At 39.5% G+C, this 22,520-nt stretch overlaps 1 protein-coding gene across 3 annotated transcripts in view; it reads right to left on the bottom strand.

Annotated features, from left to right (window-relative positions):
- Positions 1 to 4,338: 4,338 nt before the first annotated feature.
- pik3r3b (phosphoinositide-3-kinase, regulatory subunit 3b (gamma)) overlaps positions 4,339 to 22,520 on the bottom strand; it is a 610,777-nt gene continuing 592,595 nt past the window's right edge. For all 3 annotated transcript variants that reach the window (XM_041207743.1, XM_041207744.1, XM_041207745.1), the window contains 7 exons: positions 14,287 to 14,467; positions 13,576 to 13,701; positions 11,753 to 11,895; positions 10,205 to 10,381; positions 9,996 to 10,070; positions 7,445 to 7,615; positions 4,339 to 5,223 (listed from right to left, as the gene is read on the bottom strand). In XM_041207743.1, coding sequence (XP_041063677.1) covers positions 5,025 to 5,223; positions 7,445 to 7,615; positions 9,996 to 10,070; positions 10,205 to 10,381; positions 11,753 to 11,895; positions 13,576 to 13,701; positions 14,287 to 14,467 — 1,072 coding nt within the window. In that variant the 3' untranslated portion in view covers positions 4,339 to 5,024. The remainder of the gene's footprint in view (positions 5,224 to 7,444; positions 7,616 to 9,995; positions 10,071 to 10,204; positions 10,382 to 11,752; positions 11,896 to 13,575; positions 13,702 to 14,286; positions 14,468 to 22,520) is intronic.

Here is a 22,520-nt window from a genome sequence, read left to right as displayed (position 1 = left end):
CAGAGTCCAACAGCTCAAAGTACAACTGAATTAAATTTGGACAGTTTCAATTTAACTGACATGAATGCTGAATTCAACAGGATTTTCAAATTCAATGACAAATTAGCAACTTGGAAAGGCTGCAGTGGATTGAAGTCAGAGATATTATTCCACTGTTGGAACTTAGAAATACTGTCATATAGTATTGTAGGGCTTCAAATTTATAACCGATTTGGGAAGCATGATGTAGTCACTATGAAGGTGAAGGAAATATTGCTGCTGCTCAGGTAGAATTTTGCATTTTCAGTATTAATTTAATATTGTTTAGTATTGTAGATAATACAGTATCATTTTTTCTCTTTTGGTTAAGGGTGATCTACTGACTCAAACCAATCTCAGTCCTTTAAGATTCCCTCATTTTATCAGGCCCTGCATTATGCTTTGTATTATATACACAACCAACTGATTGAATGCCACAAATAAACAATCTTGGGGAGGGGAATAATAGTCATACGTGGTTTTTTTTTTTTAAAAACTCAGCGCACCGCTCTTCATGTAGGTTTGTCTGTACAACTTTTTTCCCCCCAAATACATTTTGTGCTCATCAAGAGGACAGATATCAATAGAGAATGAAGACCACATCCCATTGCTGTCACCCTATTAACATCAAGCAGTCTCAAGTTTAAAAGGCAGATGCAGAGAAAAGCTACTTTTGCTCTGCCTTAATGTTCCTTTGTCATCAACTTCCTATGATATCAGTCTGAAATTTTAATTAATTTTATTTCCAATACCAAAACCATCTTCAAGGCCCAAGTCACTAAGCAATTCAGTGCCAGTTAGTGGGCAATTTTGATTTGTAGTCCTCTGTCCTTTTGGTACTAATCAACAAAAGTAATTTTCCTTGCGGCCTTTGCAGACAGAAGAGTGTTTATCTAACAGTGTGTGCCAGATTTAAACTGAGATCCCAGAAGCGAAAGGGTGAAATATTGCTACATAACCTACTGCTCCTCCTAGTGTCGTCCCCTTTGGTTTTTAATTAAAGATTTTTTTTTACGTTCAATGAATGGTGTTAGTTCTGGAAAATACACTTTAAATGAAAAAATACATTTTTTAAAACAGCATTGAGAAGCCCAATGTGTGGGTGAAGGGACATGATTTTTAAACCATACCTCTACAAACAATGCCACAAATTGAATAATTCCCCCTGACAACTCCGGAAAAGCTAAACTCTCAAGGCAATTTCAATCGCATACATGTAAAATACATTGTGTCAAGGAATTGAATGCACTTCATAAACCACATTTTCTGCAGCGATGAATTTCCTTGGATGTTCCTAGTAGAATAACAATTTAAAATGAAGGGTCTGATATTACCTTGTACTGCTCCATTCCCAACACCCCCCTCAGTGATTAGTACAGGAGAAATTTCATCAAGCTAGAACTTTAATTCTAGCCAACACTGAAACACTAGGTTATTTCAGTTCTTAAAAATTTTCATGAAGCTTTATTTATAAGTAGCTTCAAGATGTCTTGTAACAGATTCACCCTGCACTAAGTTGTCAGGCGTGACACTTCTCTTTGTTCAAAAGGAAACATCAGAATATGACCTGGAATGAGATACAGTGCTGGCAAGTACCCTTTTTTACATTCTCTCGTTCTTCTCCCCCTCTCCAACAGCCATAAACAAGTGCTGCAAAATCATGAAAGAAGTTGACCTGTCCTTCCACTTAAAACAGGATGCATGGAGAGGTCAGATTATGCAGGGGCGGGGAAGTGAAAAATGAGAAAAAAGCAGGCAGGGGAAAAGAAAAGTAATCACCAACTTTAAAAAATATAGATCAAAAGGTACGAGATACTTAAGCCCTTAAGCTAAGATTGCTTCAAACTTTGTTTAATTATTGGCTACATGTTTGTACAGTAGAATTTACTTAAATAATGAATCAAAACATTGATCTGAAAAATCAGGATAAATATTGTCAATTTAAGTTTAATTCAGTCTTTTCTAATTTACCCCAATTAAACAGTGCACAAATTTTATGTGTACACACATACCAGTCTGCAACCAATTTTATTACCACCATACAAAACAAAATCTGTCAATTGGAGTTTTTAATTTCTTGGGACATTGCCCCCTCTCTCCCCGTTTCTTCATTGTATTTTTTATTTTCAGTCTTCCTGCCTATCTTTAGCTGAAAGGGCAGGATGGTCTTGAGACTAATATAAGCATCATCACGCTCTTCCTGTTGATTTCACTTCCTCCCCCAAACCATCCAATGGGAGTGCTCCACCCCCATGAAGTGCTTCAAATGTAGAGGTCTTAGTAATGCAGCTAGGGAATGCCAGCTGTGGCTGATGCACAACTGAGGAGCGTGACACTCACTGGTAGACTTGTAGGGATGTATTTTTTCCTTAACATTTTTAATCACACAGAAGGAAGATTGTATTCTGGTGCTAGGTTTGATGATGATATTGGGGGGGTGGGGGGGAGAAAGGGATAAAACCACAAGATGGCATCCATGGCATTACTACAGAAAAAAAATCAATATTCCTACAACTTCCCAAATAGGGCTCATTTTGCACAATGTTTGATTTTAAACATTTCTTAAATTTGACCAAATTACCCAGCCTTAGTATTTAAAAAAGCAAGGCTCTCTCAGGAAAGCGTAAAGTATAAAATACCCATTTAAAAAAAAAGCCAACTTCTATAATATTAGCAGAAACACTTACGTTTCTCAGAATGCTTCGTAGTGCTTCCAATATTTGCATTTCAATCCTTTTCAGAAGTACCTACCCCACCCACCCCTCCCCCCACAACCCACTTCCTGTGAATGCAGGAAACATACAATGTTCAACTCCATTCCAGGGTGTGATTCACTTTACCAGTACAAAAAAACATTCAACAACAGAAATAGGATTGCTCAAGTACAGAGAAAAGAGCTTTTAGTGAGTGGGCCACAGTTACAGCCGCACCATTAATACATGCTGGACAAGCACCAGCACCAGTTTGTGCACAGTGATGAATTAAAAAGCCGTTTCCATTTTGGCCATGGTCTGCAGTTGAGCAGAGACCCTCACAAAACAAAATGGCAATGTTTCATGAACTCCAGCTGCCCTCAAGACCTAGGGATGCATTTTCTTTTGCCAAGTTCACTGTTAACATATAGTGCATCAGGTGTCTGCGATATTAAAGCCGCTACATACTTTAAAAAATCAATCCCATCTGGATGGCGCAAAAAATCCTAACTATTTATCATGTTCTGTAAGTTCCTAATTGCCTGGAAACAGAATTAGAAGTGCACTGAACATACCCTGGCCCTCTCAAAAGGCAAGGCCTAATTTTCACATGAATTACATTTTTCACAGAGGTCAGTACTTTTTAACATCTATAGAACAAAAAAGGGCATGAAAATTTCAACAGTTGCATTGGTGCATAAATAGAACAATGGTTCGGGGGAAAAGGGAGAGGCATGGAGTGGAAGTAACTGGTGCTAGGCCTTGTAGACTTTTGGCAGAGGGAAAAAGACAATCACTTCATATATTTGTGAAAATATTATGGATGGCCTGTTAACATTCCAGATCTGAAAAAAGTACTTGAAACAAAATCAGATTCAAGAAAGTGAGACCAGTGCTGCAAAAACTAACTGCCATCTTATTATTTTTTAAAAAATTATATATTTTTTTCCAATTGCACAAAAGGCCCAGTGCATCATGGGGCCCTCATTTCTTGGACAAACCATATTCTTAAACCACGACATACCAAGAAGCATGCTCAGTGGATTTAGAAATTAGCCTCTTACACCATTTAAAATTAAGCTGTTCACAGCACCTCCAAATACCTCTCCCCACCTCTCAAAAAGAAAGTGAAATATAGTAAAAGCCATATTGAATAGATTGAATTCTAAAAATATGAAAGATTAACTGAGTTTTTTGTTTTCCATTGAAAAATGAATAGGTATCAGCCAACAATTTACCCCAATTCCCCATGCCTCCTTTAAGTGATAGGATCTTTCTTGGCCATCCAGAAGAATTACAAATTGCATTCTCCTTTCAACGAACAATGAAACAAGATTATTTTGTTTCTTCGCCCCCATAGTTTAATTCCAAGCTGCTTTAAAGTACTTGCCTCCTTATAACTATGTTTTGATGTTCACGTTTTGGGTTAAATATGACTAAAAATAAAATGACAAAACTTTAGGTTTATGTTAATAACATTATGCATTTTTTTTAACACTAATGTTTTGGTGTAAATATGTGCGGCTGCAGACATCTGAATGAACATTAAGTGCTAAAACCATCATCAAAAGATGCCCTGGTCTTTTCATTTTGGTTATTTTTTTGTGAAGAGCTCTAGAGTCACAGAAGCCATAAAATGTTCTTTATTTGTATTTCTTTTTTTAAATTTGTACTCCAGTACATTGAAAATGACCCTTTGTGCAACTTTTTTTTTTCAAATTTTGCCAGTTTTAAACTTTTTTTTTGTCAGAAGCTCTCCTGAATGCCTTTGGTCTTCTTTCACACAGAGTTCAGTGTCCTCCAACAAGTGAAAGAAATCAGATAATCTGGTCAAGTCTAGTTCAAGAAGAATACGTCGACTAAACTAAAAATGCAAAGAGGTCTTCTTCGTACATTGGGTGCTCTGGTCAGAGTTGCGCTAGATATTGTAGAGATCTGAAGTTAAGACTAACAGAGTTCTCACTGGCTGTTCCATGAAAAAGAACATCTGAAAGTTGGAGATTTTTAAACTCTCACGATGAATAGCCTAGAGCCATCAGCACCAGACTGTTTGGACTTAAGTTTCAGCTCCACACGAATGACACCAAAACAAAAACCAAAAAAAAAGATACATTTCCAGTTTTTTTTGTGTGTTTCTCTGTGACTGAAATAAAAGCAAAAAAACAGAAAGTCACAGTTGGAGTTTAGGTAGCACCAGGTCACCTGAACTCTTGAGTACGCCACTGTCCTGTTCATATTCTGTACTCACTGTGCAAAAGCAGCCAAGTACAATGCCCTCAGTGTTCTGTAATCTGTCACTGCCGACTCAAACATTCATCTGCGCAGAGAGGGCATCTGGCTGTAGACGGGGTAGGCCAGTCTCACATTCAGAGAGTCATTGTGCTGGACCAGTGAAGTTTGTTGGTAATGCAGCACCAGGTCTTTAAGAGTGCTGTACAAGTTGTAAGGTTCGGCAAATCCATAACCCCTTGGCGTGCTGTAAATCACGCAGTGCTTCACTTCTCCATCAGCGCTGCAAGGGGAGGCAAGCAATTGTTAGCAAGGGAAAAAAATCCTATGACATCACATATTAGGCAATCAGCTTGTTCTATTAACTCAAGGCCACCAAGCTGACTTCAAGCCAGTTAACACAACAGTTGAAATGCAACATTTCAGGCTTTTAAAAAATATGTAACAGTATATATAAGTAAATTTAGTAACTGGATATCTGACATGTTGCACTTAGGGAAACATTTCATGTAATCGCAGCTAAGGGAACTCCATGGTACAGAAATCTATGTTTATTCTTCTCCATGTGTCACTGCCCCCCAACTTTTAGGAGGCCACTCCTGTTCCATTAATAGAAGATGCCCAGTGTAGACAGAAGACAATTTACACTCTAATTTTCTCTCTTGCTCACCTAACTACTCCTTTCTAATTCCTTCCCCACCTAGTATGCAGCCAAGATTAGACAGACATCACTAGCAACGTAATGCAGAGAACCACTTACCTTGAAATATGAAGTTAAAAATGTTGGTCACTTCAGTTTGCACATATATTCGCTAATTTTGTGTAGAACTTGTGAACCAGGACAAAGTCACTTTCAGATTCCCTTCCTAGTCCTTAAAAACTTAGATAATACTATTTTCTTGCTTTTAATAAGACCAGATTTTACTTCTTTAGCATGGGTTTATAGATCAAGTGCTTGATCACTTGGAACCATTTTTGTTGTCTGATTCTGTACCATAAGCCCAGCGACTAATATTGCACAAAAAAGGCAAGAGACATCTCACTTATATTTTAAAACTTCACTTTCACTTCCCATGAAGTACTTAGTCTCGATTCCCTGGCAACTTCCAAACACACATACTTAAGTATTTGATTTCTTTTTACACCAAAAGGTTTCCCTGCACCCAAACTGTTTAGAAAAATGGGCTTTTAAAAGTTTATAGAGATCCGAATCAAAATTTACTATTTCTTAGGAAACTAATGCTTTCATCATGATTTGTCTGTACTTTGAATATTTAGCAAAGCTGATTTCAATTATTAAAAGGATCTAGATACCATTTAAATCCAGCTGTTTTCCACTATGACTCTTTCATGTGGTCGCTTATTTTGGACTGCCTCTGAATTAAGAAAAAAATCTCCCATAAGCTTATGCCCATTTGGTGTGTTGGCAACTATAAATAGAAGTTTATCCATGCAGCTGGTCAAAGTGCCACCAAGGTCTCTCCTCCCAGAAGAAAGACTGCTTTAATTCTTTGAGGCGGTGAGAATTTGGATTTTTACTGTAGTTTATTGTGAATGCAGCAGAAAGGCATTCTTTTTCAACACAATCATCCCTTCTGAAGCATATCAAACTGTTCATTCTGTCCCACAGAGTACTGGTCATGTGCCAGGCCTTGTAGACAAAGAGCCTTCAATGTATCCCTTTGGTACCAGTTCTGAAGAGCTAGCTTCCCATAGGATGAGCTCTGCCCTTGGTCTGGCCCCAAGCTGTGGAAATTGGATGCTTGAAAATAAAATTAGAAAAATGGCTGGCTAAGGGATAAGGGACTTCCAGGAACAGGAAATGAGAAATCACATTAATATATCGAAAACATTTTTAAGACACCTGTCTTGCACAAGCTTTGTATTTATCTCACCTAGGAAAGAAAAATGCTAATGTTAGAATCTGACTCATCTATTCCCTCACGTTCTTCGACTAATGCTCGTATTACTTCTTGCCTCAACCAACAGCTCATACCTTGTTTTGTGGTATCTCCTGCCAAACTGGATAGCTCATTCAGATCTCATTCTGCATTCTATTCACTGACCAACCAATCCTGTTTTCAATGAGAACTCTGCTCCCTCCCCTCATCCGACAGCTTATACCTAAACCCGTATTGGGTTGCCTTGTTTTATTCCCGCATCAGTCAACTGAGATGGGTAGTAAGTCTGTGTAATGTAAAGGGAATTGAGGAGAAAGGGGAATCAAAAGGGTGAGGTAGCATAATAAGTGCTTAAAAAAGGCTGCCCACACTGCACCTGCTGTAATGTGAAATATGCATTAATTTCTAAAATTTACATTTTTAAATAACCAATGGCATAAGTTACTGATAAATTCCTAGATAAGACTTCCTTCAAACAGAATTACAACCTGTATACATGGTAATGAAGACTAACGATGGAAAAAATTGACTCAACATGGCATCAACAATGGGATTTTCTTGAGTGACAAACATGATTCCTTTAAAACAAAACATGATACTTACACCACAGAACAGGCATAGCAGCCTTTTTTACTGCTTTCCCTGATTAGGAAGGCACCATCTGATTTTCCTCGAAGCAAATCTTCAGCTTGTGTTCGATTAATAGCTCCTACAAACCAGGTCTTCTCATCATAGTGAGGAAGGTTTTCATCTTCTTCAGTAATGAAATATGTGCTGAGATGAAATTGTTTATAACATGTTACGCTATTGAACTTTGTACAGTGCTCTCACAAAGAGTGATGTGAAGAATATTTGCTATCTTGCTCCAAAATTCCAACTCTACGATTAACTGTTTATGTTAAACTGGGATAGCAATGTTAAAGCTCTAATGTTTATACCACCACATTAGTTTAATATTTACAAATCGTCTAGAAACTAAACCTTCTCAGCAACATCATCCAAATGCAGTGTTCATTTTCATATGTATTCTGACAACACCCAGCTCTATCTCACCACCACCTCTCTCAACTCCTCCACTGCCACTAAATTATCAGACTGTTTAACTGATGTCCAGTACTAAGAATAGAAATTTCTTCCAATTGCATATTGGGAAGACTGAAGTCATTGCTTTCGGTTCCCGCACCAGATTCCATTACCTAGCTACTGACTCCACCTCCCCTTCCTGGCAACAGTTTGAGATTAAGGCAGTCTGTTTGCAACTTTGATGTCATATTTGATCCTAAGATGAGTTCTAACCTCATATTCCTGGCACCATTAAGGTTGCCTATTTTCACCTGCAAAACATTGCCTGAATTCACTCCATCTCAGCTTAGCTGCTACTGAAACTCTCACTTACACTTTCATTACCCCTAGGATTCAGCTATTCCAATGAACTCCTGGCGGGTCTCCCACATTCTACCCTCCTTAAACTGGAAATCATCCAAAGCTCCGCTGCCCTTTTGTACTTGCAGCCAGTCCCATTTCTCTATCACCCGTGCTCGCTGACCTACATCAGCTCTTGGCCAAGCAACATCTTGACCTTAAAATTCTTATCCTCGTTTCCAAACCCCTCTACAGTCTCACCCCTCCCTAACTCTGCAATCTCCTCCAGCCTCACAACCCTCTGGGATATCTTTGCTCCTCAAATTCTGGCCTCTTGAGCATCCCCAATTTTAATTGCTCCACCTGTGGTGGCCATGTCTTCAATTGCTCAGGCTCCAAGCTCTGGAATTTCCTCTCTACACCTCTCTACCTCAATTTCCTCCTTTAAGACGCTCCTTAAAACCCATTTCTTTGAACAAGCTTTTAGTCATCTGAGCTAATATCTCCTTATGTGGCTTGGTGTCATACTTTGTTTTATAATTCATAAAAGTAGTTTAAGCAAGGCAATTACAAGTAGTGGCAAATGTCCCCTCTTCTTTGCAGTACCAATCAACTTGATATAATAGCACATATAAGAACTCAGCCTGGCTGCCTGCAACATGGAGTCAAAGCCCATGTAAATAGATGACCCTGATTATGAGACATACATTTGGTTCATCACTGGCAAACTGAAGAATTGAAAATACATCAGATTACTTGCCCTTAGTGCTGAATCTGTCTATGGGCCTGTCTATTCAAATCAATAAGTTTACATTCCCATTAAGTACAATGGATGGGACCCAATATGTCAAAATTGGACACTAAAAATAAATGCATACTGGATGGTCTGCATTAGTTATCACTAGCACACTCAGTAGAAGTTCTTCACTATGCTTTGTAAATGTGATCTGAAGATACTGTACCAACTCTTTGAATCCATTTCTAGATGCCTGAAAACTGGATATAGGCTCCTAGATTTATTAGTTTCTTACAGGAAAAGATATTTTTTAAAAAAAACCCTATCCTTCCCAAAAACGAATGTCAAGATAAAAACAGAGAATTCTGTAAAGCTGAAATTAAAAGTGCCAGAACCAGAGATTAGGCAATTATGTTCTGACAAAATGCTTCTGATAAACCATTAATCTTTCTCCAGATACTGGCAAGCCAAATTTGTCACTAACTTCCACTCCCCATCACATTCATACAAGCTTGCCTGATCAAAATATAACTACGAACTGAAAATGATCATATTAGACTCAGCTTAAATTCATCACAATGTAGAATTTCTTTTCAAGAAAGTAAATCTTGTTTTAGCTGCAGATAAAATATTTCATTCTAATCTGAACTGCTTTTCCTGTACATTATCACAATCCTGGTAATTTTGGTAACTAATGAAGGGCAAAGATGCATGCAAACAATGAGGATGGGTTTATATAAAGCTATACCTTGGCCCTATGTAACACATCCAAAAATAAATTCACCATATAGCTGACGAGCAATTCCTTATTCCAGCTCAAAATTAAAAATTGTCTTTGTGGCAAAGCCCTTCCAAGTTACACTAAGGGTGATCTATCTACACAAATTCTCTGCCATTTTTGAATGTGAACAAATCTAAATACAGCAAGTTTTCATGGAAAACCTTTTCTAATATCTTAAGGATGATACTAACTGTATTCCTAGTTCAACTTAAGGTAAGAGGGAAAAAAAACTAGTATTTTTCAACAATGTGACTTACAAAGACAACTATACTTACTCATCTGCATTTTCATTTTTGATTCCAAGCCAGTCATTTATTCTCTTTTGACGCACTCCTTTGTGATTGAGCCATCTGCAAGATGGAGAGGGGGGGAAATCCATAAATTTTTAATTGTTATATTGCCAACATTCAACTATACTTTGCCCCTCAGAAAAGTAAATCCAACATCATTTATTTCCTCATTTATTTTATATGTTTCTACTTACACCAGGTACTGATCCCTGATCTTTCGCAGTTGAATTAGGTCAGGCTTGATGCTATTCATTTTCTTGTCAATCTCCCGGTTATCGGACGCTTGCTTCTTCAGATCCTGTTCCAGGCGCATCTTGCTGTCATGTATCTCCCCAAGACGAGACTTGAGTTTTTCATAGTTCATCATTATCCTACCACACAAAAGATTTTACAATTATTGGCAACTAATGCATATCAGGATGTTGTGTGGATGGCACAAACTGTTTACGCTTTCTCATTTTCAGTCATAATGTGCATGTTAATTATTTTCTCTATTTTTCCTCCTATATTCATAGCTGCTTATCTCTAATTTACCTTCTAACTGACATTGTATACCAGTAATAATCTGTTCAGCTAGCTGCTTTACAAAAATATACTTTATGGAAATTAAAATCGCCCCTTTTATCCACTGACTCAATGAAGCAAAACCCATCAATATATTGATTTGAGTACATTATGGAGAAAATTCCTGTTATAAATCAACTAGCCATAACCACATTCTTACCCATAGACATTTATATCAAAATTTGCAGGTGACATTAAATTTGGAGCAAGGATAATGCTGAGGAAGACTGCGACAAAGTTCAAGACATCGACAAACTGGCAGAATGGGAGTGTAAATGGCAAATTAATTTCAATACAAGTGTGAGGTGATCTTAATTCCTTCTACCAAAAAATAAGTTTGACTACTCTTTAGAACATAAGTATAAGGAGAGAAAATGGATTTGGGGTCACAATTAATAAAATTAAGAAAGGTTCATAAAATCATAAAAAATGCAAACAAAGCACCGCAGTTCATTTCCAGGGGAACTATTAAGAGAAGTAAAATTTTAAAAAATTATATTAAACTTTTATAGAACATTGGTTATACCTGTTTTCTCTATATTACAAAAAGGATATAGAGGCACTGGAGAAAATGCATAATAGATTTACCAAGATGATAGCAGAATTGAGAGGGTTCAAATATCATGTAAGACAGAACAAGCTGGGGGCCTTTCTGGAGAAAAGAAACTGAAGGGTGGCTAGATAAAGGTCTTTTAAGACTATGAAAGGGATTGATAAGGTTTATGTGATGATGTTTCCATTTGTGAGGAAGCCCTAAATCATAAATAAGATAGCTACTAATAAATTCAATAAAGAATTCAGCAGAATTTCTAGGTTTATATAAGACATCCATATTCTACCCAGAATGATAGAGTGTGAACTCACTACCACAGGAAGTAGTTGACGTGAATAACATGTCTGCATTTTAAGGGGAACTCGAGGAATAGAAGGGGAGAGAGGAATAGAAGGATATAGTGATAGGGTGAAGTAAGGCAAGAAGAGCACAGATCAGTTGGGCCAAGCTACTTATTTTGGTATAGTAAGCTTTAAATGAAGGTCCTTGTTATGTGTAATATTCTGCTTTACGTTCAAGTGAGGTGGGGGGCGGGGGGGGGGGGGGGTGATAGGCTTCTTTTATTCATCAGACAACTCCATATACCTAATATTTGAGGAGAGAAAAACATTTAAAGCAATAGTACCGCTCAATTTCCTTCTCATTCCCTTCCCTGCGAAATCTCTCGATATATTCTTTGCTGTAACGTTCTTGAGTGTGACACTGCTCTTCAAATATTTTTATCGTTTCATTAAAGGCTTCAATTGCAGTTCTCTTCATTTGTATTTCCTGTTGGAGACAGATTGGTTTTACCTTTAAGTGACAGGTTTACAAGTTATATTTCAAAAAAATTCAATAAATATTTTTTTTTACTGTAATATGCACATGGAAATTCCCTGTATTCTATTGTAAACTACAGTCTAGAGTCAATAAATGTCAGAAATGGTTGCAATATTCTTTAATGAATGTCATTTGGGGTGGCCTTGCAGTAGACTCAAATATATTGCAAAATTCAATTCTGCAACCCTTTCTCAAAATAAACTGTATTTTTAAAAATGTGATTTAGTCTAGTCTAATGGCCATTACATCACTGCTACCAATGGCTTTGGTCAGCACTTCTGTACAGGCCATTACGTAAGTAACAATGCTGTTGAGATGGAGGTCAACATGTCCTGGAACCAAGCAGCTCATTCCACCTGTACAAGTTAGTGGTGAAGTTTGGTCATTGATCTGCATTTTCTCCAAATGTCAATGAAAGCACAGTTACACATTATGGCATTAAAAATATGTTGCGATTAACAAGGAGAAAGGGAATTTATTTGGGAATTTTTGTACTGTGAAATTCAAGCCTGCAGTACAAACCAGGTGCAGATTCCACAGTAACGCAAACCTTTGGCCACAGTGCAGTGGGTTCAGATAACAGGCAGAGAGAGAAGCAAATGGCAATAGCCTAATTTCTAGGTTTATATAAAGCCATCCATATTCTACTACTTGGCAAAGAAAGCTGTACTGTAGTGCAATTGTTTTAGGACAATCTTAATACTCAATGTTGGACATTAATTCAGAAATTAACAAACCACTTTGAACACGACACTAAAATTATTATCCAAGCGTACTACTGACATCAGCACAACTACAGAATATAACAGGAGCTACAATGTTCCTTAAAAAAGTAATGAGATTTCTGGATCAGTATGATATAATCAAATCTTTTGAAGAGTCAGATAGCAACTTTTGCTAAAATGTGAATTGCAAGATTAGGGAAACTGTATTCAAAAAACTATTTCAAAAAATGCACTGTGGCATCAACATTTCTGCAAAGTATGCAATTTGAGAGAACTTGACCTTAGCAGTAAAAGCAAACCGCAAAACATGAAACACGTGAAGGTGATGTGCCAGCTTCACATCTATTAAAAAATAACCAAAACCGTTGCTAACACATTAATGAATACATTAAAAGTAGTGATACTTTGAAATACAGTCCCCAAAGGAAGCATCCCAGTTTTTGAAGAACAAAAAGGTGGTGACGCACAGATTTTACAGTCCTAATAAATTATTGAAAATAGTGGCAACCTCACCAATAGCTTTCAGTGTAAATACCATCGTGTATCAGTGTCAATATTGCCAATGCCAAAATACAGGACCAAAGCTAAATGAAACCATCTCCAAAATCAAAAAGGAATGAAATGCGAAAAGGCCATTTAAGTCAACACCCTTACTCCTACCAGTGTGTGTGCAATTTACCCCATCGTGCACTTCACATCATGTCTTAAAAAGGAAAGAACTTCAAAAAATATCTCTCCTATTCTCATCATCAAATCTCAATTATCCAGCCCTGGCTTAACAAATTTCTTCTCCTACTCCAGCAGCACAGTTACAAACCATTTGAGTTCCACTGATTGGATTAGATTGCTGCTTTGCAATTACTGTTGGGTACATATCACTCTGTCAGACTTGTACTTGGCATACCTGTGAAGTCCGTGTATATTCTTCATAAAGCCGGTCATATTCTTTACTCTTATCCTGATATTGGTTATGGTATTCCTGCAGTTTTTTGCCAACAGCATCAATATTGTCTTCTTTTACCACCTGATCCTGTTTAACAAAGTAAGCAACAAATCATACAATACATATATTATCAAGATTAGCTTTATCATGAAGACAGATGCTGCTAAAAATTAGGTGTACAACTAGAAGTAATTGGATATAACTTCCAAGAAAAAGAATCAGCACTTTATTCCGAAAGATCATTTTCATTTCACCTAGCAACTAATTATAATAAGCATACACTGTGCAACCAGTGCGTCTAATACTTCATATAAGGTGTGGAGATTTCCCTGCTTTATGAGACACAATACAATCTATCTACATAGCGATTTCAGCACCAAACTAATAATCAAGTTCATGACTGCATTGAAAATATGGTACAACACATCCAATACCTGAGGCATCTGGCCCATTTAGAATTAATTACAAATTTTCCGAAAAAAAAAACTCAGGTTTGGTATGACAGATTAATCTGTCACATTTATCACTCTTTGACCACTTGTATTTTTAATGGGTAGCCAGTTCTCTTACAGTAACCACACCTCACTTAGTATTCCTTTTTAATATGGCACCCAAAAACCACATTATTAGAGAGGCTCAATTACCAAATCCATGAAATAAATGCTCATTTACCTGCTGGAACTTGGAGACTGGATACATTAATTTCACATCCAGCTTTGGGTTGTACTGGGCAAGGGACTCATGCCTGTAATGGTTAATCAGTTCCACCACTGAGTTAAAAGTGAGTGGGTCAGAGAAGCCATACTTTCCATCTCGATGGTATATTTTGATTAGCTTGTTATTGCCTCCTTTCCTACAAAAAGGACAGATATAAAGGCAGTGGTCAGTTGAGCAGCTTAACACTCAAGAATATGTCAAAGGAATGAAATTTAGACTTACAAATGGAGATACTAGTGTAGCTCGGCTTTTGAGGGCTGCATCAAGGCAAACAATAGTAACAAACTGAGCTTCAGCTGGACAATGAGACAAAGGTTTGAATGTCAGCTGTGACTCATTTAGTAGCACTCTTACCTTGGAGTTGGAAGGTTGGAGGTTCAAGTCCCACTCCAAATCTTAAGTAACAATCTAAGCTGACACTCCACTGCGGTACTGAGGGAGTGCTGTACCATCAGGGGTGCTGTCTTTGAAATAAGACATTAAACCAAGGCCCCATCTGCCCTCCCAGGAGGGGCATAAAAGATCCAATGGCACTATTTATCAAAAAAAGAGGAGTTTTTCCTGGTGTCCTGGTCAATATTCATCTCTCAATCAACATCACAAAAACAAGACCATTGCTGTTTGTGGGAGTTTGCAATGTGCAAACTGGCTGCCATGTTTCCTACAACAGTGACTACACTTCAAAATGACTGCATTGGCTAGAAAGCACATTGGGACTTCCAGTGAAAGGTGCTATATAAATGCAAATCTCTCTTTTATTAATAGCAGTCCTTTTGTGCAAATCTACTTAATGATCAGTTTGCACAATCCGAGACCATATTCCTCAGTGAAGGCGCCCTATAGTAACTGAATACTCCATTGTGGAGAAGAAGGAGCAACTTACAATATTAGCTTTGTCACAAGAACTGTGGTGCAAAGTGAAGTGTATTGATTTTCAAACTTTTTTTTATTTTTAAATTATGATAACTGCTGAAAAGCACTTGTAGTGCCTCTGTAGAAAATACAAAGCAATCGTTGATGGCAATTCACTTTTCAGCCCAAGTCAAATAAATGTAAACCAGTGCAAGATGATGTGGCCTCTACTTCATCCCAAAGTGCCTTGAATTCCAGTATCATGCAGTCAGCTCCCCGGTAACAAAGTAACATTTTCATTTCCTAGAATGTTGTTCCCAGGTAAAATCAATCGATGCCAGTTTGGGCCTTCACAAGTGGGTTCACTTGGGACTGAGTCAGAGATGGCTTTCATTCCATCATTCAGAAGTGGATTCAAACTCAGGCTCCAGCACAGCATTTTAAACTTGATACATACACATACCAGATGGCATTTCACTCAGTACAAACTTTTAATGGGAACTCGCTCATACTGTCAACTTATTGGGCAAATAGAACTCTGAATCCTTCCTAACAGAAGAGATGTGCTTTTGAACTGCAATTTACGACAAGGCTCCTCCGTTCTCAATTAAGTCCACTTCTAAAGTAAGACTCACATTATGGTAAACACAAATGATGGACAGTAAATGTTTGATTCCCAGTAACATCAAGCTTTTCACAAAAGCTAACAGTCTATGGCATACACGTGTCCATTTATTCTTCACCAAGATTTATCCTTATTCAAAAAGGTATTTAACTATCTTTTTATGTTCTTACTTTGGTCTTGGGTTGCATTCTGTAGGAGACAGAAAACTACTAAATGTCTCAGGAAAAGCCCTGGTTGAATAGAGTGGCTGGCACCGAGTTGTAAAGCAGTAACCCAAATGAAGTAAAGCTTGATTACTACCAGAACTCAACTGACTTATTGCCTCAAAATAGCAACCAGTTATGCTCGCAATTCTGTCTAATGACAGAGGATAAAGGAACAAGTCCAAGTCATCCAGTGCTGTTTGTGTGTGCCTCCTTGTAGCCAGCAATAGATTGCTACTGGCAGAAGTTTGGGACCAAGTCTCCACCCTATCCTCTCAGTTGAGGTCTCATGGCCGGGGAGTTGATAAAACAGAGTAGAAGCCAACATGAGTTAAACAACAAAAAGACTAAAATTAGATCTAAAACTTCCATAGTGCATAGTTTTATTACTTTTTAATAAATCTTGGGTTTCTATACCAATGTGCTAGGCACAGTTAATTGTTGAAAGTTGCATAATGTAGGTGTTGGAGCAATAAAGTTAACAGTGATCTATAACTTGTAGGAATCAAAGTTTTGAGTTCAAGTCCCCCTCCCCAGACTTGAGCACAAAATCGATACTAACACTCCAGTACATTACCAAGGGATTGTTGTCTTTTGGGTGAAACATTAAACTGAAGCCCTGTCTATCGTCTCGGGATCTAAAAGATCTATAGCACTATTTTGAAAAGCAGTAGGGGGGCAATCCCCAGTGTACTGGCCAACAATTTATTCCTCAGTCAACATCACTAAAACAGATTAATCTGGTCATTATCACATTGCTGTTTACACAAGTTTACGGTGTGCAAATTGGCTGCCATGTTTCCTACCTTACGACAATGACTGCACTTCAAAGTACTAATTGGCTGTAAAGCACTTTGGAATATTCTGAGCTTGTGAAAGGTGCTACAGTAATACAGTACAAGTTTTTCTTGGGTTTAAATTAAATTGGCAGGGGGATGGGCACCAGCACGTAGAAACAGAAAAGAGGAACACGGTTATAAAGTGAAAGTGTTGGACAGTACTAGAAAAGGAAGTGGTTCCATATTGGATAAGAGGGATAGAGGACCATAAGGAATAGTTATTTGGTAGTACAGACCTTGAATATTACTGAAAAAAGAAACATGAAGCTTTTCATCTTGCACTCATCAGGATACTTTGCAAGAATACGGGGAAAACAACAATTTATACTGTGTGTAAAGACTGGTTGGCAAGTGGATTCGGACTGGTAGAGGCATTGCCATGGAGAATGCACCAGTGATGGTGACTGACAGTTAACTGCCAAGCATCATTTGAAATTTAAACCAGGCAGCTTGACCCTGATTGGTCAAGGCATTGCCCTGAGGAATGAGTCAGCGAATGGGTGTCACTTATTTTGTTTAGCTGAAACAGGTGCAATGTGTGTATATATTCTCTGTCTGCAAACAACAGGACCCTGTGTATTAATATATGTAGCTTTCAGTACATGCAAATGTGCCACACTGCGAGCCCGAATGACAACCTTAAATTGGTTGTCAGCATAATTCTTAACACAGAGAATCATTTAGCAAATGTTGTTCAATTGCAGAAACACATCTAATATTGGATAATTTGTTTTGAGTTTTGCAAGCATGGGCTGGTGAGGTACAGTCTGTACCTTGCCTGTTACACTCACTTCACATACAGTATAAATTGTTGTTTTCCCCTGACATCGGTGTTCTTGCAAAGTGCCCTGATGAGTGCAAGATGAAAAGCTTTGACATGTTTCTTCTTTCAGCAATACTATGAGGAATGCAAAGACATGTGAATAATGTTAGTGAGCTAAGCACAACTAGCCATGTAGGGACATGATGCAGTAGCAATAATGGAAATGTGACTGAAAAATTATGATATCTGATGGCTTAATATTCAAGGACAAAGCACTCATAAGAAAGAGAGAAGGGGCCAAGGGAGGTGAGGTGGCAGTACTGGTTAGGATAGATACTGTAGCATTGGAAAGAGGGATGTCCTTGAGGGGGCAAAGACAGAATCCATTTGGTTACAGTTCAGAAACAAAAAGTGTATGCAAATAATCGTTTGGTAGTACGAACTTCAGTATTTCTGAAAAAATACATTTTTTGTGGAAGGTTTCAGAGTCTACTTGCCAACCAATCAGTACTTTCTTCTCATACATTATAAATACACTGTTTTCCCTGACATTGGTATTTTCTTGCAAATTGTCCTGATGAGTGCAAGATGCAGAGTTTCAACAAAAAAGTCTTTCTTTCAGTAATACTCCAAAAGGGTATGATGATGCAACTGGGGGTATTCGATAGACCTCCAAATAGTATGAGAAGCAGAGGAGCAAAACTGCAGGGGAAATCAAAGATGTACAACAACTAGAGTGGTGACGCTCGGGGACTTTAGTTGATTGGGATAATGTTAGAGCAAGGGGAAGACGGGAGAGGAATTTCTGAAATGTGTTCAGGAGAACTTCCTTGATCAATTCTGTAGTGCTGTTCTCGTCCAACTAGAAATGAGGCATTTCTGGACCTGACACTGGGAAATGAGGTGGACCAAGTGTCTATGGGTGAACATTTGGATAAGAGTGATCATGTTATAAGATGTATAGATTTTGAATATTGCTGAAAAGAGAAATCTGTTGCCAACAGTCTTTGTTTTGCACTCATCAGGACGAACACAAGAGTGCCAAATTTCAAACAGTCACAACAGTTTATAATAGTGGACAAAAGGGGTGCTGATTGGTTGGCAAGTCAACACTGGCCGAGGAATTGCCATGGAGAAAACAATAGGGAATAATAGGCTCTGATGCTTCCAGTTTATTTAAAAAAAACACAAGGCTTGAACATATTCCTTTTGTATGCAGAGAGCAGATCTCTGAGCCCCGAGTCCTTGAAAGTGCACCAGCGGATCTAGCACAAGCATACTGTGGTATACCTAATGACCTGTCTGATTTTCACATGCAGCGCGAATGTCTGTTGGGCTTGTGAGGCCTCAGGGCCAACCCAGGCATACATATTTGCAAGCCTGACAAAGAGACTGGGGTAGTCATCCTAAACAAGCGTGATTATGTTGACAAAACGTTGATATTGCAAAGGCTATGGGCTCTGATAACATTCTGGCAATAGTATTGAAGACTTGTACTCCACGACTAGCCACGCCCCTAGCCAAGCAGCTCCAGTACAGCTACATTACTGACATCTATCTGGCAATGTGGAAAATTGCCCATGTATACCCTATACACAAAAAACAGGACAAATCCAACTTAGCCAATTATCTCCCCAACAGTCTACTGTCAATCATCAGCAAAGTGAAGGAAGTTGTCGAAGACAGTGCTATCAAATATCTCAGTAATAAGCTGCTCACTGATGCTCAATTTGGGTTTTGCCAGGGCCACTCAGCTCCTGACCTCATTACAATCTTGGTCCAAACATACACAAAAGGGCTGAAGTCAAGAGGGGAGATGAGAGTGACTGCCATGGCAACATTGTCAAGGCAACATTCGACCAATGGCAGAATCATCCCAGATTTGCACTAAGTGCGGTAGCAGGCGGGTGAAATGACATTTTACCGGCCGGCCACAATGGTGCCTTTTTAGGCCGTATCTTCCCAAACCAGCTGCATTAATTATACATTCCTGGGAAACACGCTGTTTCCACAGTGGACAGGCTTTCATTTGCCTGCCATGCCATCACCTCACCGCTTCACCACACGGGCGCCACGTTTCAAATCCAGCCACACGTGAACCCCAGTGCTTCTAGCCCACGACTGCTGCAAAGACGACATAGCCCTGAAAGGCAAAAAGACGGCAGCCTTTTGGACGCAGTGGAGGCTCGCCACGACGTCCTTTATCCCCGGTCTGGCCACAAGAAGGGCAGCAACATCACTAATCCAACTTGGGAGGCAGTGGCCAGCGCCAATGCCCTGCAAAAGAGAACAGCCACCCAATGCTTCTACAGGATGAATGGTCTCATCCGTTCCACTGAGGTATTTCATTCTTCTCATTACTCCCAACTCACACTCTCAAACCCTTCACACATCCACAGGCATCTCCCAGCTCAAGGGACAACACCATTAACATACACACCCCCTTGTAAGGATCCTGCATATCATCCCTCTCTCAATGCAAATGTGAATGCTCTCTCTCCTGTTTTTGAGTCTGCTGCCATGCACTACTTTTGTTCATAGGTAGCTATGAAAATCGGCCAACATCCTCAGCCAGCCATTCCCTCAGCTCCATCCACGTCCTCACCTTCAGCCAAGAGGGCACCTCCTCCATTGAAGAGCTGTAAATAAGTAGCCTGGAAGACCCTTCACAGTGCCGACTCACACCCTGCATCATTGCAGAGACACACACCTTGGTTGAACCTAGATCTAGAGCAGGCTCGAGTTCACAATCTGGTGGTCACTGCAAAGACAAATGTCTGCAGCAGCAGGAGACAGGTTTGTGGCAAGCTCCCTGGCACACACAGGACTGCTGGGGATCAGGCATCTGTGAGTTCAGAGTTAAATGACGAGCCTTTAGATTTTCCCTTCCAACTCATCTTGGAGAGTCAGGTGTGGCAACATCACGCAGAGCTGTTGAAAGCCCTCAACAGAGTGGCACGTGAGTCGGAGAAGTGTGTCCGCCTGTTCTCTAATGAAGTGGTGTCCACAGGTGCATGTATGAAAATCTCCATGGAAACCCTGATCCAGTAGAACGCTGAGATGTGTGCAGACCTGTACACCATCACAGGAGCCATGGGTGAATTTCTGCAGTGGCAACGCGAGGGGGAAACGGGGCACCTCAACATCCTTCCAGGTACTCCTTCTCCACAAGGAGTTAAGCCAGGCCACCAGGCACCCAAAGGGAGGAGGAGCGGCAGCTGAAACCCCTGGGTCATCCACTCAGGAATATCAGAAGCTGTCCTCTCCCTCCAAGTCCTCTTTGCCTGTGAGCCCCTCAACCTCGTCCTCTGTCACCACAGAGGGAGCAGATGGCCAAATAATGACTCTGGAGGGAGAAGTGTGTGTGTGGCAGGGCCTTTTGGAGCTATGTGCAAGCACTCTCCCACGCACACGGATCTTTCACTTTTCACACACCTCAATGTCCTGAGCATTTTGAATGCTGCCTGCTGGGGTTCGCATTCAGTTGCCCATCTGAGCTGGCCTGCATCTCAGCCCACCCAATGATCACACTCCCACGCAGCACCTGAGCTTGCTCACCACCACTGTCCTTTCACTTTTGATTTGGATAGCATGGTCTGGATTCACTTTTTCGTCAGCTCCCCAGTCTTTTCCCTTCCCCAGTCACCCATTTCCTTTCCATCACAGTTGACCTACCTGCATCACCTTCCACCTCCCCTCCTTGTCCTACCAGCCACAATCCTTTTCCTTCAGGGATGTCCAGGTGAACGAGCATATTGCTTTCCTTCCTGAAAATCCCACTCCTATCCACATTCACCTCCCAGACCTCTTCCTTCCTACCCCCAGGGTCATCTGCCTCCGAGTCCCCACCAACCACTTTTACCGTCCCATCTACCACTACTGTCAAGCCCTCAAACTACTGTCTCATTCTGCCCTTGGTCACTACCACCATTCCCTCATACCATGCCCACCTTGTTCACTCCCCAGGAGGCAGTCATGGACCCATCAGATCCATGATCCATCACCACCAACTTTTCAAGGGCAATTAGGGATGGGAAACAAATGCTGGCCAAACCAGTAATGCTCACATCCTGTGAAAGAATAAAAAAATGATGTTCTTAATGATTGTTCCAAATTCATATCTGTTGGATCTGCTGCCAAGCATGATCGTGCAGCCTTGCTCAAAAGCAAGCTTTAAAAAAGTTTGGAACAAAAATAGAAAATGCTGGAAAAGTCAGCAGATCTAACAGCATCTATGGGGAGAAAGGAGTTAACATTTTGAGTCTGTATGACTCCTCTTCAGAGAAGGTTGTCCAGATTTCCAGCATCTGCAGTATTTTGGTTTTACTTTAAAAAAGTTTGTTGGGCTTGTGCAAGAGTAGCAAGCTGCCTTACGATGTATATGATAGTGAGCCAAGAGGACAAATCCTATGTCCACTCATATAGGGGCTGCATTAGATGCACAAAAGTGATGTCCCATTATGCCCTATTTTATCAATGACTGGTTCTGCTCAGTATGAACTGGCCAAATGATTGAGTGTACTATTACAGACAGTTCTTCATGATTTTCCACATACACTAAGACTATAGGTGAACTACATGTTGCTAGCAATGCCTTGTCTATGCGCTTGTTTGACATTGTTAGCTAATTTACGTATGTACCTTTGAAGGAAGCCATCGACATTTGCACCATGTCACTATATCATAGCAAGCTAGACCTGCTGCCATTTTCTGAATCTGCATCCATTGAACCTATGAACTTAGTAACTTGCGCAGTTAAGTTCAGTTGTAATGACACTATTTATGCCTAAATAGATGGTGTAGCCATGGAACCCCCTCTAGGTCCAGCACTTGCTAACATTTACATCAGATACGCATTTTCAATGGAATAAGCCCTAACCTCCTACCCGCTGCATATTTCTGATATG

The sequence above is a fragment of the Carcharodon carcharias genome, chromosome 16, assembly GCF_017639515.1.
Source record: "Carcharodon carcharias isolate sCarCar2 chromosome 16, sCarCar2.pri, whole genome shotgun sequence".
In the NCBI taxonomy this organism is placed as follows: Eukaryota; Metazoa; Chordata; class Chondrichthyes; order Lamniformes; family Lamnidae; genus Carcharodon; species Carcharodon carcharias.
This window is presented reverse-complemented; position numbering and strand designations above follow the sequence as displayed.